Source organism: Mizuhopecten yessoensis, unplaced genomic scaffold (assembly GCF_002113885.1).
Source record: "Mizuhopecten yessoensis strain PY_sf001 unplaced genomic scaffold, ASM211388v2 scaffold9685, whole genome shotgun sequence".
NCBI lineage: Eukaryota > Metazoa > Mollusca > Bivalvia > Pectinida > Pectinidae > Mizuhopecten > Mizuhopecten yessoensis.
The window spans coordinates 50,757-70,353 of record NW_018408171.1 but is presented as its reverse complement, the minus strand read 5'-3'; the positions used below and the strand labels follow the sequence as shown (position 1 = coordinate 70,353).

Here is a 19,597-nt window from a genome sequence, read left to right as displayed (position 1 = left end):
CCCCGGCTTGAGAACTATGGTTTTTATTGGGAAAGAAAAATCAAGGATTTATCTTGTTTATTTGTTTATTATTGGTTGGATACAATTCAAACTTGATTGGAAATATCATCATGGGATGATAGTTTGATGGTGTAAACATTTTGAACAAAAATCCCAACTTTTATAAATGTTGCAATTTGGTAGTCTTAAATCGACATTTGATATCTGGTATACTGGAGACTGGAAAAGACTTAAAAAATCAACTAGTAGGTATATTTTTTAACTCAAGTGACCATTAATACCCATGGGCCTCTTGCTATACGAACTATTAGAACTCAACAAAGAATGTGAAAACGTAAAATTTCATTTGATTTAATGGAATAATGTAACTGTTTAATGCAGAATCCTCTGAAGAATTGTTATTTAAAGATGATACACTTGTTTTTAAGGATTTGAAGCAAAGACTGAATTAAATGATTACTCATCACAACTTCAGAAGATATTGCAGAAGGTGAGTGTTATTACAGACACATAACTTGTAGATTATGATTTATTTTGGCCTCACTCAGATCTATACAAATGTTAACTATCATGGTATGTATATGTCTAAATGACCTTAACATTTGGTAATTTGAAAATACAGTTAAACGAAAATGTGGTTTAATATTTTGTTAACTTATTGTTAAGAAAACGTTTGTGAATATATTTATTGATACTATGAATATTTCAAATTTATGTGGATGGATTTTGACCATTTTCATTGCACCTTAATTGTGCTAGCTGTAAACCTTGTCAACCTTTTGAGGTCATCAGTCAAAGTTCAAATGTCACACAAACCTTCATGTCTCCCCACCACATCTTGTGTGTCACACAAACCTTGGTGTCTCCCCACCACATCTTGTGTGTCACACAAACCTTCTTGTCTCCCCACCTCATCTTGTGTGTCACACAAACCTTCGTGTCCCCCCACCACATCTTGTGTGTCACTCAATCCTTCGTGTCTCCCCACCACATCTTGTGTGTCACACAAACCTTGGTGTCTCCCCACCACATCTTGTGTGTCACACAAACCTTCTTGTCTCCCCACCTCATCTTGTGTGTCACACAAACCTTCGTGTCCCCCCACCACATCTTGTGTGTCTCTCAAACCTTGGTGTCTCCCCACCACATCTTGTGTGTCACACAAACCTTGGCGTCTCCCCACCACATCTTGTGTGTCACACAAACCTTCTTGTCTCCCCACCACATCTTGTGTGTCACACAAACCTTCTTGTCCCCCCACCACATCTTGTGTGTCTTGGAAATCTTCGTGTCACCCCACCACATCTTTTGAGTCACACAAACCTTCGTGTCTCCCCACCACATCTTGTGTGTCACACAAACCTTTGTGTCACCCCACCATATCCTGTGTGTCTTGCAAATCTTCTAATCACTTCATTTTTCTATTTATAGACAAGAGAAAGTTTTGAGATGACCCGAGAGCAGACTGAAAAATTGATGTTAAAAACTTTAGACAATAGAGGAACGGTAAGTCACTGACTAGTAATCGCCAGTAAACATTAGGTATTGATGGTGGGTAGTCCCTATGGCTTCTGTTCAGATAGGCACGGTGGATAGTCACAACGAAACACAACAGTATATCAGTATAATGGATACAGCACTGATATAATTATGACTTACAAAATGTTGCTCTCATTTTACTAAGGACTCAGAATTGTAGAGGTGATCAAACATAGATGGCAGACAAGTTTGACACTCAGATGCTTAATAAAAACTTGTCAGTTACAATTATTTGCTTGCATGAGGGATTCTGTTGCATCTATAAATAGAAAAAGAGTTGTTGGCTCGCATGAAAGATGCAATCTTGGTTTGTTGATAGTAGCTGTTTTCAAATACAAGTTATAAGTGGAAAGATAACAGCATGGTATCATTTTTCTTCTTACATTATCCAAATTTTTGGATAAGTTTATTTAATTTTATGACAATTGATGTAACAATTTAGCTAGAATAAGCTACTTTTACAATGCATTATAATTCAAAAGTTATACAAACAATTAATACAAACAACATTTTGAGGATTTTACAGGAGCTGTCTTATCAGGCACTAACTATTGGTCTTGTGCCACCTAGCTAAACTGAGCTAGATAGAATATAATTTACGATTTATCATTGAGTCAGTAAATCATTGAGATTAATTTGTTTCATTCTCATCATTTCCTGCATTCTTCCAGTACGAAGTACATAATGCTATGTCAAATGTTTCCGAACTTACTGCATCTGATCAGCTTTGCACGAACATGTAATTAGTACCATTGACATCTGTTAGCTGGCACCGCCACGCTGTTTGGGAGAGGGGATTGCACGCCCAGGCTTCAGCCGTACTAATTTGGACATGTGTTATTGCTAATTTTTTGAACTGATTTGTTTTGCAGCTTTTGAACTTAAATTGATACAAATAATTTATAAACACATGTAGTGGTGTTTTATAAGCTAAAACACTATTTGTTTAGAAATAGTCTGAATTGTGTGACAAGTGGTTTTTTACCGCCCATGCTGTGAGTGCACTAATAGTACCCCTTTGGGGCTGTAACTGATTTTATGTTTCCTTCCTCATGCTTCAAACCCAGGCTGCTGAGATGTTGGTAAGCATGCTTCACGACTCTGCTTCACGACTCTGCTCACTATCTCACTCTACTCAGCATGTCACATTACAACTTTAGACATTAGTTCCTTATTTAATGTCAGATACAGAGATACCTGTTTTATGTCTTGTACATTTGGACAGAATGAGAGCCAAATTATCAAGCACTACCTTAATCCATTTAAGTTATCAAGCGCTACCTTAATCTATACAAATTATCAAGCACTACCTTAATCTATACAAGTTATCAAGCGCTACCTTAATCTATACAAGTTATCAAGCGCTACCTTAATCCATACAAGTTATCAAGTGCTACCTTAATTGTTACAAGTAATATATGGTATCCTCGAAAATTTCCTGTTAGAGCTAAATGTATTTTTGTTTTTTTCGTCCTGATTTAATATTAAGCTATATGCTGTAAGTTGTTTTGGAGGTCTAAATTTCTGGTCCAAGAGGAAGACAGGTTTTTCAGTATTTGATTATTATGTTGCATGTTCTATGAACACACTCTAATCAGTTAGTTAATTAGTTATAATATTGACTGGATTTCCTTCTTTTGTGGAAAATTAAATTATTTTTCAAGGAATCTACCATCATTCAAGGTGATCCAGGATTTTATTATATATTCTTTACAGCTTCTTCTGTTTTTCTACCTTCTGTAGTATTTAAATTGTCTTACTTTCACTTCTTCAATCACACTAATCCAACTGCATTTACCGTATTTTCCACAAATAGTCACGACAAAAATAGTTTTACCAAACTATACTCATTTTACTTCTGTGTAACACTGATTACTGAGGATGACCTGTAAATAATGTTTTTACTGCTAAACAGTACAAAACCTGGCTTCTGAACAAACTTAAATGGTGTAAAATCTGAATATAAAACAAAACCTTGATCTTTCATTCATTAAATTTTCACTTTCAGTTTGCATGTGGCACATATTGTAGGTGGCTGAAACGCCATTGTCTTTGAACAGGACAAGCTTTAAAAAGAAAAATACAAACAGACTGTACAAATTGTTAATTAGGGTACCTTTGTATACTTGGGTAACTAACAACAGTCATTGATGTACTGCCTATCCATTTAAATAACCTCAAAACTCTATCAAGATGATCAATTTATTTTGTTAAAACTAAGAGTTTTATTTAACATCAAAAATGGAAAAAAATGCCGATGTAACATTTATAATTTGAAAAAGGTCAAGCTGATGATAGAATGCAAGAAAATTCATGAAATTGAACTGTTTGGCTTTAATATAAAGATATGACTAACAATGTTTTACAGAAGCCTGTTAACCAGACGGGGGCCAGTAAGGGATGTACACGCGAGGGATATCTCTACCTTATGGAGAAGAGTAAGTACAGCTGTATATATGATGTACATGAGAGGGATATCTCTACCTTATGGAGAAGAGTAAGTACAGCTGTATATATGATGTACATGAGAGGGATATCTCTACCTTATGGAGAAGAGTAAGTACAGCTGTATATATGATGTACATGAGAGGGATATCTCTACCTTATGGAGAAGAGTAAGTACAGCTGTATATATGATGTACATGAGAGGGATATCTCTACCTTATGGAGAAGAGTAAGTACAGCTGTATATATGATGTACATGAGAGGGATATCTCTACCTTATGGAGAAGAGTAAGTACAGCTGTATATATGATGTACATGAGAGGGATATCTCTACCTTATGGAGAAGAGTAAGTACAGCTGTATATATGATGTACATGAGAGGGATATCTCTACCTTATGGAGAAGAGTAAGTACAGCTGTATATATGATGTACATGAGAGGGATATCTCTACCTTATGGAGAAGAGTAAGTACAGCTGTATATATGATGTACATGAGAGGGATATCTCTACCTTATGGAGAAGAGTAAGTACAGCTGTATATATGATGTACATGAGAGGGATATCTCTACCTTATGGAGAAGAGTAAGTACAGCTGTATATATGATGTACATGAGAGGGATATCTCTACCTTATGGAGAAGAGTAAGTACAGCTGTATATATGATGTACATGAGAGGGATATCTCTACCTTATGGAGAAGAGTAAGTACAGCTGTATATATGATGTACATGAGAGGGATATCTCTACCTTATGGAGAAGAGTAAGTACAGCTGTATATATGATGTACATGAGAGGGATATCTCTACCTTATGGAGAAGAGTAAGTACAGCTGTATATATGATGTACATGAGAGGGATATCTCTACCTTATGGAGAAGAGTAAGTACAGCTGTATATATGATGTACATGAGAGGGATATCTCTACCTTATGGAGAAGAGTAAGTACAGCTGTATATATGATGTACATGAGAGGGATATCTCTACCTTATGGAGAAGAGTAAGTACAGCTGTATATATGATGTACATGAGAGGGATATCTCTACCTTATGGAGAAGAGTAAGTACAGCTGTATATATGATGTACATGAGAGGGATATCTCTACCTTATGGAGAAGAGTAAGTACAGCTGTATATATGATGTACATGAGAGGGATATCTCTACCTTATGGAGAAGAGTAAGTACAGCTGTATATATGATGTACATGAGAGGGATATCTCTACCTTATGGAGAAGAGTAAGTACAGCTGTATATATGATGTACATGAGAGGGATATCTCTACCTTATGGAGAAGAGTAAGTACAGCTGTATATATGATGTACATGAGAGGGATATCTCTACCTTATGGAGAAGAGTAAGTACAGCTGTATATATGATGTACATGAGAGGGATATCTCTACCTTATGGAGAAGAGTAAGTACAGCTGTATATATGATGTACATGAGAGGGATATCTCTACCTTATGGAGAAGAGTAAGTACAGCTGTATATATGATGTACATGAGAGGGATATCTCTACCTTATGGAGAAGAGTAAGTACAGCTGTATATATGATGTACATGAGAGGGATATCTCTACCTTATGGAGAAGAGTAAGTACAGCTGTATATATGATGTACATGAGAGGGATATCTCTACCTTATGGAGAAGAGTAAGTACAGCTGTATATATGATGTACATGAGAGGGATATCTCTACCTTATGGAGAAGAGTAAGTACAGCTGTATATATGATGTACATGAGAGGGATATCTCTACCTTATGGAGAAGAGTAAGTACAGCTGTATATATGATGTACATGAGAGGGATATCTCTACCTTATGGAGAAGAGTAAGTACAGCTATATATATGATGTACATGAGAGGGATATCTCTACCTTATGGAGAAGAGAAAGTACAGCTGCATATATGATGTACATGAGAGGGATATCGCTACCTTATGGAGAAGAGTAAGTACAGCTATATATATGATGTACATGAGAGGGATATCTCTACCTTTATATGATGTACACGCGAGGGATATCTCTACCTTATTGAGAAGAGTAAGTACAGCTGTATATATGATGTACATGAGAGGGCTATCTCTACCTTATGGAGAAGAGTAAGTACAGCTATATATATGATGTACATGAGAGGGATTTCTCTACCTTATGGAGAAGGGTAAGTACAGCTGTATATATGATGTCCATGAGAGGGATATCTCTACCTTATGGAGAAGGGGAAAGTACAGCTATATATATGATGTACATGAGAGGGATTTCTCTACCTTATGGAGAAGGGTAAGTACAGCTGTATATATGATGTCCATGAGAGGGATATCTCTACCTTATGGAGAAGAGAAAGTACAGCTGCATATATGATGTACATGAGAGGGATATCTCTCCCTTATGGAGAAGAGTAATTACAGCTGTATATATGATGTACATGAGAGGGCTATCTCTACCTTATGGAGAAGAGTAAGTACAGCTGTATATATGATGTCCATGAGAGGGATATCTCTACCTTATGGAGAAGGGTAAGTACAGCTGTATATATGATGTCCATGAGAGGGATATCTCTACCTTATTGAGAAGAGTAAGTACAGCTGTATATATGATGTCCATGAGAGGGATATCTCTACCTTATGGAGAAGAGGTAAGTACAGCTATATATATGATGAACATGAGAGGGATATCTCTACCTTATGGAGAAGGGGCAAGTACAGCTATATATATGATGTACATGAGAGGGATATCTCTCCCTTATGGAGAAGAGCAAGTACAGCTGTATATATGATGTACACGCGAGGGATATGTCTACCTTATGGAGAAGGGTAAGTACAGCTGTATATATGATGTACATGAGAGGGCTATCTCTACCTTATGGAGAAGAGTAAGTACAGCTGTATATATGATGTACATGAGAGGGATTTCTCTTGCTATTCCTGTGTGTGTGTGATTGTATGACTGTCCAAGGCAGGAAAGGGGTGTATGAATTTTTTTCCTTCAGCCCATTTTATGTCTGTGACATAAAAGGGATATCTCTGTCATTTGAAGAAAAGTCAGCAGATATTGTTCTCGGTGATCTTCGTGGATGTAACTGGAAGAGGAAGAATAGTACATTTGATCCGTATCAAAAGCAGGTGTTATATATTCATATAAGACTAATTTAAATGTTAACTGGATTGTTTCTAGCCCAACAGTGAACTCCACTTGTTTTGAGTAGATCAGTCCCTTTTTTCCCCGCCCCCTGTTATACATTATATAGGTCATGTACCACCGCCTAGTTACACTAGGTCTTTTTTTGGTCAGTACTAGTATAAACAATCTGATGATAGATTATTATTTTAAGTCACATTTAACCTAAACTCCTGAAATTGATTGAAATACAATTTTGTCTTGAATTGATTCATGTCATTGTTTTTTTTTTATCAACAGAAGCCCTGGGTGTGTCCTGGAATAAACACTACTGCTGGTACAAGAAGGAAAACAAAGAATTCCACATGATGCCCTATAACCAGGTGGCCGGTAAACTGGTAAGTGTAGAATTCCACATGATGCCCTATAACCAGGTGACCAGTAAACTGGTAAGTGTAGAATTCCACATGATGCCCTATAACAAGGTGGCCAGTAAACTGGTAAGTTTAGAATTCCACATTATGGCCTATAACAAGGTGGCCAGTAAACTGGTAAGTGTAGAATTCCACATGATGCCCTATAACCAGGTGGCCAATAAACTGGTAAGTGTAGAGTTCCACATGATGCCCTATAACAAGGTGGCCAGTAAACTGGTAAGTGTAGATTTCCACATGATGGCCTATAACCAGGTGGCCAGTAAACTGGTAAGTTTAGAATTCCACATTATGACCTATAACAAGGTGGCCAGTAAACTGGTAAGTTTAGAATTCCGCATGATGGCCTATAACCAGGTGGCCAGTAAACTGGCAAGTGTAGAATTCCACATGATGCCCTATAACCAGGTGGCCAGTAAACTGGTAAGTGTAGAATTCCACATGATGCCCTATATATAACCAGGGGCCTGTTCGTTTATGTGGAACAACCGGTTTGGCTGTTTATAAATGTAACAATTTCGGGTATAAATCCTGGTGGACCTGCAAATGTCTATGCAGGCCTTGCAAGGCTTTGACAATTAAGGCTCGCTTGAAGGCAGCATCAGATTACTAAGTCCGACCTTATTTAATAAACGAACAACTGTTGTCCGACTGGTTTGACCGTTTAAACAAAAACAGCCCTGGTGGCCGGTAAACTGGTAAGTAACCCGTGTAACCCATACATGTCTGTAAACCTTTGTGTATCCTCTTTAACAGATCTCTTTCAGAAAACTGCTTCCCTTGTATGTGAAAATTAGCAAATGTTGTACCTTTATTTAAGAAAGATAATCCCAGTATGGTTTCAAACTATAGACCAATATCTCTGCTAAGTTGTATCAGTAAGGTGTTGGAACGTTTAGTTTTTAAGAATATTTATAACTTCTTTCACACCAATAATTTATTTTACAAATATCAATCAGGGTTCTTACCAGGCCACTCCACCGTATTCCAACTTTTGGAAATCTACCATAGTATTGTCTCTGCTCTGGATAACCAACAAGACTGTTGTATAGTCTTTTGTGATCTATCGAAAGCTTTTGATAGGGTATGGCATAGGGGATTGTTGTACAAATTAGAAAAATATAGTGTAACAGGTAATATTTTGAGTTGGTTAAAAAGCTACTTATTAGATAGAAAACAAAGAGTTGTTTACAGATCCTGTCAATCAAACTCACTTAACCTATCAGCAGGAGTGCCCCAAGGGTCAGTACTGGGTCCTCTCTTATTTCTTATATATGTAAATGATATTGCTGAAAATATGATGAGTATAAGCAGATTATTCGCTGATGACACATCCTTGGGTAAATCATCTGCAACCACCGGAGAGATGGAAACTTGTATAAATCATGATCTATCTATTTTGGAAAATTAGTCAAAGAAATGGTTAATGAAATTCAATGCAGAAAAAAACAAATATGATCTTTATTTCAAAAAGACGAAATACTGCATTACCTGATATTGTATTTCAAAACATTACTTTACCATTCATTCAGCATCATAAACATCTAGGTCTTAATTTCTCCAGTGATGGCAGATGGTCATACCATATTGACTGTATTGCCAAGTCAGCATACAAAAAACTAGTATTACTCAAAAAACTTAAATATTGAGTGTCTAGATATTCTTTATCTGTTCTTTATAAAACCTATATTCGTCCCTTATTGGAGTACGCATCGGTAGTCTGGGATGGATGTTCTCAACAAGACTCTGAAAAACTTGAAAGAGTTCAGTTACTTGCAGCTCGAGTAGTTACCGGCCTACCTGTATACGCATCAAGAGAATCGCTTTACTTTGAGACGGGATGGGAACTCTTATCCGAACGTCGTAAACATATTAAGCTATCAACCCTTTTCAAAATAAAAAACGATATGACACCAAATTATCTGGTAGAAATCCTTCCTAGTCTCCGTTCTGAAACATCAACATATGCTACTCGTAACCAAGACGATTTCACTATCCCACGATGTAGGACAGAACTTTTTAGAAAATCATTCATACCATCATCTGTAACACAATGGAATTCCCTCAACTCCTGTATAAAGTCAACCCATTCTCTTGTTGCATTTAAAAACTGTTTCAAACATGATGTTGTTTCTATTCCAAAATTTTTAACAGTAGGAGATAGAAAATTTACAATTTTACACACCAGACTTGGGAACAAATGCAGCAGTCTTCAATATGACATTTATAGAGTTAACCTCAGTGATAACCCTTTATGTTTATGTGGGGAAGTAGAAATTGTACATCACTATTTCTATACATGTCCAAATTACTCAACTGTAAGAAATCACCTGGTAAGAAATCTTAGGAACTTAAATCTTCCAGAGATCCTCCTAACAGACGTAAACACACTTCTCTGGGGTAATCATGATCTCACTACATTAAGGATACAAACCGCTTCTAGTAAGTAGTCTTAATTACAAAAATTACATTATGTTCGAAGAATTGAATTTTCTTTATCTGTGTGAAAACCTCGGTTAATTCTCTATGAGTAGGTCGGGGTACAGAGAAACAGTCGTCAACAACCTATTTTAATCATTTAACTTAAATTTAAAAAAAAAAAAAAAAAAAAAAAAATGAAATGTACATGTTAAGACAGCTATGATGTACGTAAAATGTATTTAAGTTAGGAGAGGGCTTAATAAAGTTGTAAGAACTTGTGCCCAATCCTTTTTGTCATTTTCAAGGCAATAAAAATATGTTTAAACCAACCCGTGTAAGCAATCACATATACCTCTGTTTGTCAGCTTTGGAGTTCCGTTTTGTCTTATTATAGGGTTAAATTTATTTGTTGCTATGTATATCAACTGAGAAGTTTGATAAAATATGGAAAAATATAATGTCAATACATGTAGTACAGTAATAGGTACCTGTAAGAGTTAAAAATCACCAGCCTTCATAGGCTTAAAGAACATGTAAACCACCAGATAACATAAGGGGTAAGATTACAACCATTTTGTTACACGATTTGTAAGAAAGTAAACCTTCGACAACTTCTGAATTTTGCTCAAATGCAAATGCCTTTTTTTCCGAATCACAGCTATGATAATCCGTTTTATCTAGACGTGAGATCTAGGGTTTTGCTGTGGTTTGAACCACAGTGAATTGCATTGGTATAATAGTAAACTGTTGAGCTATATTAATTATGCCATCACTTGTGCTGTTGTTTCAGGATCTAGTCACCATTATTTAACAGAAAACTTATACAATATGATTTAGCTAGCTGTATAAACCATTATCTACCTGTAGGAGAGGTACAATGTAAGTGGGGCAACACACATTATAGTTGTAATTGCTTGTTCCATGAAATATGGATTGGTGAATGTATTTTTATTGTCAATAAAAAAAAGCTGTTTAGTAAAAAAAACAGGCTCACACAGTTTTGATAATTATACTGAATGTCCTGACTGGGTAGTCTTATATTTGTATAACAGATCCAGTCAACAACTGAAAAACTCATATTGAAGTCTTGTGTGCGTCGACCATCACAGTCAATAGAAAAACGCTTCTGTTTTGATCTTACTGTGATGCTACCAGATAGCAGGTATGTATACCCCACACATAATGTCCCACAAATCACTAAGGTTTAATTAGCATTTGAAAAAAAAAAGAGTAAGCTTCATTTTGTTATGTGTCCTGGGGAATTTTTGCCACAGTTTTACTTTCACCTTTTTGGCCCTCTGTAATATTAGCGAATTCATCATGACTGTAAATGTTAGTATATAACGTACTATGCAAAGTTATTGCATGAGGAAGGTGAAAATAGCACTCTGTGATTATAAATTTACTAGAAAAGGCTGAATATTTGGCTGATTAAAACCATTAAATTATCAATATTACTGAGGTGTGTGTTTTTATTACAGACAAGATCAGATCACGTTCCAGTCACCGTCTGACCAGGACAGGAAGTTATGGATGGATGTGATGGACGGCAAGGAACCGGTAGGTAACACTATAGTTATTGCCACATTTGTGTAATTTTGATGCCTCGGCAACATAAAGTGAATAGGGCATTAATATTGCCTTTTCCATCATATAAGGCAATATGTCTATACAACAACGAGGTTAGAATTGCTTTAAATATAAACAGAAAGCTTCTTTAAAGCGATGTTTTGATGAGAACTACACTAGTACAGTAAATGTAGGTCACTGTGACCTAGTACAGTAAATGTAGGTCACTGTGACCTATATTTTCTGCTTCATTGGTCATTGTTTTTAGACTTTGCGTTTAGTTTCATTTTTTTTGGTTAGACTTTGGATAAGCACAATTCCCATAAAGTGAGATCATGCCCAGGGGCAGATCCAAGTTTGACTTTTTTTCAGCCTTTTATATGTTGGTTATAATGATTTAAATGCTAATAAGACACATTGCTTTATTTTTAACTGTTTCAAAAGGTGAAATCTAAATATATACCAAATAAAACTTATACTTTTAAAATGGAAAAAATGGAAAATATTTATTATATAATATATTTTTTTTAATATTTTTTTTGTAGAATGTAGAATGTCCTCTTTGGTGATCTATATTTTTTGGAGAAAATGAGTTGGTTATACATATTAAATTTAAGCACTTTACATATTTTTCTGATTACCAATAATAACAATGTTACATCAATGTTATTTAGGTAAACATTGGACAATTTACATTTTTTTTTTTATCATAATTTATTATCTAAGCATTGATTTTTTTTCTTCTGAAATTTTCTGATTAAACACTAGATGTATACTACAAGTTTACCTGTAACAGGAGGGGTGTCCACCTTCTACACAGTAAGATTTCACCTGACCTTCAGTATCAGAGGTCCAAGTTATCATTGTACTCATCTCAACTAATATCATTTGTAAGCAGTGGTATTTAGCCTAAAGGAAACTTTAGTTAGTCCACAGGAAGTGAAGGTTACTTTTATATAGTCCACAGGAAGTGAAGGTTACTTTTATATATAGTTCACAGGAAGTGTAGGTTACTTTTATATAGTTCACAGGAACTGTAGGTTACTTTTATATAGTCCACAGGAAGTGTAGGGTACTTTTATATAGTTCACAGGAAGTGTAGGTTAATTTTATATAGTCCACAGGAAGTGTAGTTTTCTTTATATAGTCCACAGGAAGTGTAGGTTACTTTTATATAGTCCACAGGAAGTGTAGGTTACTTTTATATAGTCCACAGGAAGTGTAGGGTACTTTTATATAGTTCACAGGAAGTGTAGGTTACTTTTATATAGTTCCCAGGAAGTGTAGGTTACTTTATATAGTCCACAGGAAGTGTAGGTTACTTTATATAGTCCACAGGAAGTGTAGGTTACTTTTATATAGTCCACAGGAAGTGAAGGTTACTTTTATATAGTCCACAGGAAGTGAAGGTTACTTTTATATAGTCCACAGGAAGTGAAGGTTACTTTTATATAGTCCACAGGAAGTGAAGGTTACTTTTATATATAGTTCACAGGAAGTGTAGGTTACTTTTATATAGTCCACAGGAAGTGTAGGTTACTTTTATATAGTTCACAGGAAGTGAAAGTTACTTTTATATAGTCCACAGGAAGTGAACGTTACTTTAATTTATGGTCTGCAGGAATTGTTGCCGATAGAAAATGTTCTAGACATTACTGGATAATTCCAGATTTGATATTGATGGTAAATCATAGGTAAATAAGATAATGACTTTTCCCTGTAGTTGTAACAGCTAGCTTTACTAATAAGGAAAAACTAGACATTAATACTGTAACTTCCTCAATATTTGAAATCTATGACTCATTCAAATGGAAATTAAAATCTTTGCAGTAATTATTCAGCTTTTCTATAGATGTTAATCTACTGTCCGCTTTCTGTACTGTGCGAAGTGTACTAAGTTCTGAGGCCAAGCTTCCTGCTGTATGCTGTTGCATTTTTTGTTGCCGTACATGTCTTTATAATTTCAAATTACTTGGTTTCAATCATCAGGGAGTAACACTACTCTAGGTATACATAACATGAAACTGTCACTGTTTGAAGTTTACAGTCCGAGTTATAGTTGAACCAGGAATATTTGTACATTGAATAATGGTACAACATAAATAAGTGACTTAGATATTTACAGTAACAACAAACGTTTGTATCACTGGTTGAGTGTCGGTGAATGTTTCAGGTTATACGATATTTGTTATGCTATTTCTGGCTGTTAAGCAACAAATAACTGATGCTTCTGTAACTGCAGGTTCACACCTATAGAATTAATTTTTCACACCAAATATTCAAATTCCATAAGTTTGTTTTTCTCGTCTGGCCAACCTTCTATGACCTACTTTTGTCCATGTGGACGGAACAGTTTGATAATTAAAAGCAGTTTAAAGAATTTTACTGGTGATGTGATATATTTACAAGTATTGAGGTTGATCTTTAAAAGTTTTCATTAGGGTACAAAAGAAAATAATCTGCAAAAATCTGCTGTATGGATTCACACAGATTGCAAATATTATACATTTTTTTTTTTATATTTTTGATTAAAAATAAAACAGTTACTGTAGAATAACTTTAGTTCTGTTTCGAGTGTACTTTTTCATGATTAACAAACGACTTTTTGTTTCTTGCAGGTTTATAATGCACCAAAGAGTAATTCAGATGATTGTAAGTGTAACTGTTCACTTAGGTATTGGTTCTGGGAACTAATTTTAGCTTTGTCTCCCTATTATCATTAAAAATAAAGACAATTATTTCACTGATACTGGTAATAAACTCACTGATGAAGAAGCCATAGTATGGTTTATCAGAAATGTGACTTACATTTCAGTCAGACTCCCCATATTTGTTACAAGGGGTGACTGAGGTTAGCTTTTAAGAGAAATGAATATTTGTAACATTAATAAAAACCTGATTCCAATAAAAATGTGAAAATGGAAGGAAGTGTCAATCTAAAAATCAAGATGTCCTCCACATTTGTCATTTTGAAAACCTCCCAAGCTTCTTGTATTGGTTGATGATATTTATATGATAATTGGTTGATGATATTTATATGATAATTGGTTGATGATATTTATATGATAATTGGTTGATGATATTTATATGCAAATGCAATACACTCACCAGCTAAACCATAGATAAGAATGTCTCGTGATGTTTTTATTTTTCGTTGTAATATTCTGATTTACTATAAGACTAAAGTTGTTGCATTGATACACGTGGATACTGTCAAGGGATTAACAGTTATATACATATCAACTTACAGCATCCTTGGATGACATAGGATTTGGTTTTATAGAAAGGTGTATCAAATGTGTTGAAGAAAGAGGTAAGTAATCTTTTATGTTTTCCTCAAATATGTTATGTAAATTTATTCCATAACTTCCAAAATTTAATGTGCTATTTTTAAGAATTTAACATTTTGAAGAAACATCATGTGGCACTTATCACAATAAAATGTACTTTGTTATACAGTGTTACATCATGTGACACTTATCACAATATGATGTACTTCGTTATACGATGTTACTTCATGTGGCACTTATCACAATACAATGTACTTTGTAATGCATCCTACATAAAATATCTCTTGATCAGAGAAGTCGGATCATTGGTTATGAAAATACTTTATCTTTAATGTGTTGGTTTTGGTGTAAACCAGATTTTATAAAAAAATAAATAATTTATATCTAAACTAGTGAATTTAATTTCCAATATGATCTGTACTCATTATAAAGCTCATAGTAGATAGTTGATATAATTACAACAATCAATCCTCACTTGTGGATTCTCATTTTTATAATGATACAAGCATCTGTTTATGGCAGAGGTAGTTCTGTCTTATTTAATGGAAAGAATCCTGATTGTTAAATAGATCTCCTTACATGCTTGTCTGTATATTATTAGGATCTATGAATTTGTATGACCTTCGGTTACCTATATATATTATGTTGTTTATACCACGGTATGTGTCAAAAACATTGAAAGCAAATCTCACATTGCCCCATAGTACTAGGTTATAAGATTTTGATAGTTTTGTTCAATGCAAGTACAGGAAGGTAAACCTACTGGTATACGTGTATATGATGCTGGTTTCTTGTTTCAGGACTATTTGACCAAGGTCTGTACCGTGTTGTGGGGGTCAGCTCCAAGGTCAGCAAACTTATATCTCTTGGACTGGGTAAGTAATAGATTCAAGATTCAAGATTCAAGAAGCTTTATTTAACGTCGCATATATACATATAACATAATAACATTAGCACTGTAGTGCTATTCTTGCGACAATAGCACATAGCGAGTGTGTTATCTCCCTTTACTAGTTTTACCTCTAGTGCTAAGCTCGTGGAAACCTTTTGACATATCAGCGGTTGATGTGACATACTTGATATATAGGGAGGTTGATACCTCTGTTAGGACGCCATTTCCTTGATGGGAACTATACAGATACATTAAGTACAGGTAGATGTGAACATCAAAGCAGCTACATCAACAGACTGTAAGTGGAAACCTTAGTCATAGCATGTCTGAGTGTTGCAGAGAAAGTAGTTCAATTATAATCCCTGGTGGTATCTTCTGGTAAGGTTTATTTACGAGTGTGTGAACCCCACAAGTCATTACAGTTTGTTTGATATGTCCCTATAGAGCATGATTCCCCCTTTACTAACAGGTATAGGGCTGTCTGATTTCAGCTTAGAAGTGGAATTATTACTTAAAACTATATAAGTTAACTGATTCTTGCAAGATGTGTCCCTGCTTCTTGAGAAGTGAATGATTTGAAACCAATACAAAGTAGATATTTGATATGTTGTCCTCCAGACTATTTCACTGTAGTGTCTGTATCAGTAGTGTGATACCGTGTGTCAGGGTATACCTATCTGTGCTAAACTTAAAAATTTAAAAATCAAACTTTAATGACATTTATGTCCAGGCTAATGCTATTACAGAAGTGCATTGTATTTCTCAGTATGTTATCAAAAGATTGACATTCAGTTTTGTTTTTGTAATTTCATCATCTCAAGAATAAAGTGAAAATAAGATACTTGCAAATAATACCTGATATACTGTATTTCATAGAATGTATCTATAATCTGTGGATGACCCTAGATACTAATACCATGATGTTATAAGTAGTTTTGTATGTTATCCTATGCATGCTTTGATTTTTTGTGACAGATCCCAAGAAAAAGGATAAGATAAATATAGAAGATCCTACCCAGTTTGAAATCAAGACAGTAACAAGTGCTGTGAAACATTACCTTAGGTATGTATGTCGAACCGGCCAGCTGCACCATCTCTCGCCCTTCCTTTATGTGTTTGTCCTGGTCTAACCGGCCAGCTGCACCATCTCTCGCCCTTCCTTTATGTGTTTGTCCTGGTCTAACCAGCCAGCCCGCATCTTCTCTAGTCCCTCCTTTATGTGTTTGTCCTGGTCTAACCGGCCAGCTGCACCATCTCTCGCCCTTCCTTTATGTGTTTGTCCTGGTCTAACCAGCCAGCCCGCATCTTCTCTAGTCCCTCCTTTATGTGTTTGTCCTGGTCTAACCGGCCAGCTGCACCATCTCTCGCCCTTCCTTTATGTGTTTGTCCTGGTCTAACCAGCCAGCCCGCATCTTCTCTAGTCCCTCCTTTATGTGTTTGTCCTGGTCTAACCGGCCAGCTGCACCATCTCTCGCCCTTCCTTTATGTGTTTGTCCTGGTCTAACCAGCCAGCCCGCATCTTCTCTAGTCCCTCCTTTATGTGTTTGTCCTGGTCTAACCGGCCAGCCCGCATCTTCTCTAGTCCCTCCTTTATGTGTTTGTCCTGGTCTAACCGGCCAGCCCGCATCTTCTCTAGTCCCTCCTTTATGTGTTTGTCCTGGTCTAACCAGCCAGTCGCACCGTCTCTCTCCTTCCTTTGTGTGTTTGGCCTGATTTAACCGGCCAGCCCGCACGTTCTCTAGTCCTTCCCTTGTGGGTGTTTGTCTTGGTTTAACCGGCCAGTGTGCACCTGTTCTATTCTTCCTTTTTGTGTGTGTTTGTCCTTGATTAACCAGCTAGCTCCCACACCCTTTCTGTCCTTCCTTCCTTCCTTTGTGTGTTGGTCCTGGTTTAACAGACCGCAACCTCTGTGTCGCTCATGGTCATTTTATATACGTCTAAATACACTGATATCCTTGGTCCTGACACTTAATAATTATTTCTAAAGAAAACCCAAATTCATGCAGAGAATTACCACATTTATTAGCTCACCTGGCCGAAGGGCGAGTGAGCTTATGTCGTGGTGCGTCGTCCGTCCGTCCTCGTCCGTCAACTTTTCCTTTAACCAACTTCTTCTTAAGAACGGACAGGCCTAGAGTCATGATATTTGGCTGAAAGCTTTGTTGGTAGGAGCCCTACAAAGTTTGAGAACGAAAATGACCTTGACCTACTTTAAGGGTCACAGGGGTCAAATATGTCAAAAACTTCAAACGACTTCTGAAGAACTAAAAGGTATATAATCTTCATATTTAGCTGATGGCTTCCTGGGATGGAGCTTAACAAAGTTTGAGAATAAAAATTAGTTTGACGTACTTTCAAGGTCACAGGGGTCAAATATGTCAAAAACTTCCAACAACTTCTGAAGAACTAAAAGGTATTGAATCTTCATATTTGGCTGATGGCTTCCTTGGATGGAGCCCAACAAAGTTTAAGAATGAAAATGACCTTGACCTTCTTTCAAGGTCACAGGGATCAAATATGTCAAAAACTTCAAACGACTTCTGAACAACTGAAAGGTATTGAATCTTCATATTTGGCTGATGACTTACTTGGATGGAGCCCAACAAAGTTTAAGAATGAAAATTACCTTGACCTACTTTCAAGGTCACCGGGGTCAAATGTGTCAAAAGCTTCAAATTACTTCTTCTGAAGAACTGAAAGGTATAGAATCTTTATATTAGATTGATGGCTTTCTGGGATAGAGCCCGACAAAGTTTGAGGATGAAAATGACCTTGACCTTCTTTCAAGGTCACAGGGGTCAAATGTGTCAGATACTTCAAACGACTTCTTCTGAACAACTGAAAGGTATAGAATCTTTATATTTGGCTTGTAGCTTCCTAGGAAAGAGCCCAACAAAGTTCAAGAATTAAAATGACCTTGACCTACTTTTAAGGTCACATGAGGCAGATATGTCAAACATTTCAAATTACTTCTCCTGAAGAACTAGAAGTTATAGAACCTTAATATTTGGCTAGTTATTTCCTAGGAAAGAGCCCAACAAAGTTTGCGAATGAAAGTGACATTGACCTACTTTCAAGGTCACAGGAGTCAGATATGACTAACGCTTAGAACAACTTCTACTGAAGAACTGAAAGGTATAAAATCTTAATATTTGGCTGGTGACTTCCTGGGATAGAGCTCACCAAACTTTGCGAATGAAAATAACCTCAACCTACCTTAGAGGTCCCAGAGGTCAACAACATTTTAATGGATTTGTTTGGAAGAACTAAAAGGAATGGATTCATAAGATTTGGCTGGTAGCTTTTGGAATAGAGCTAACCAATTTGGGAAGGAAAATGACATTGACCTACTTACAAGGTCACAGGGGAAAATATGCCAAGCAACTTCTGAAGAATCAAAAAGCATAGAATCTTATAATAATATTTTGCTGGTAGCTTCAACAGATGGAGCCAACAAAGTTTGCGAGGGAAATATTTTTAGTGCAATATATTTAATGAAAATATTTTGCTATGACTGCTTAAATATTCAGGTGAGCGATACAGTGGGCCTCTTGTAATTATTTCTAAAGAAGTAAAACTTGACATTAATTGGAGAGAACCAAGGCATATCTAGATTAATCTTATTACCTGAAACAAGAAGACCTCCTCAATGCCAGAAGAGGACTTGAAAAAATCCACCAGGAATACTAGTAATGTGGCTCAGTTGTACACTATTGTAAAGCCATTTTAGAAAGGTCTCTATTATGTTTCCTGACTTCTGACTTTTCACAAAGTGAATTAATAATATTACTTTCATGAAATAGAAATAAAGTTTCATTATTCTTAAGTTGATACCTTACTAACATGTAGTTTTTAGTCAACCTATATTTGTTAAGTGGTAGTAATTCACATTAAGTTGCA

General features: G+C 35.8%; 1 protein-coding gene across 4 annotated transcripts in view; it reads left to right on the top strand.

Moving 5' to 3' along the window:
- The window catches only part of LOC110458659 (rho GTPase-activating protein 26-like), a 62,796-nt gene that overhangs the window by 26,044 nt on the left and 17,155 nt on the right, over positions 1 to 19,597 (top strand). For 3 of the 4 annotated variants that reach the window (XR_002463814.1, XM_021510467.1, XM_021510469.1), the window contains exons 8-18: positions 429 to 490; positions 1,432 to 1,506; positions 2,607 to 2,621; positions 3,908 to 3,977; positions 7,392 to 7,489; positions 10,999 to 11,108; positions 11,428 to 11,506; positions 14,134 to 14,167; positions 14,766 to 14,828; positions 15,606 to 15,680; positions 16,673 to 16,760. Coding sequence is in view for 3 of the 4 variants with exons in the window: in XM_021510467.1 (XP_021366142.1) it covers positions 429 to 490; positions 1,432 to 1,506; positions 2,607 to 2,621; positions 3,908 to 3,977; positions 7,392 to 7,489; positions 10,999 to 11,108; positions 11,428 to 11,506; positions 14,134 to 14,167; positions 14,766 to 14,828; positions 15,606 to 15,680; positions 16,673 to 16,760 (769 nt within the window). In the remaining variant the exon portion in view is untranslated. The remainder of the gene's footprint in view (positions 1 to 428; positions 491 to 1,431; positions 1,507 to 2,606; positions 2,622 to 3,907; positions 3,978 to 7,391; positions 7,490 to 10,998; positions 11,109 to 11,427; positions 11,507 to 14,133; positions 14,168 to 14,765; positions 14,829 to 15,605; positions 15,681 to 16,672; positions 16,761 to 19,597) is intronic. The other variant, XM_021510468.1, reaches the window with a different exon arrangement.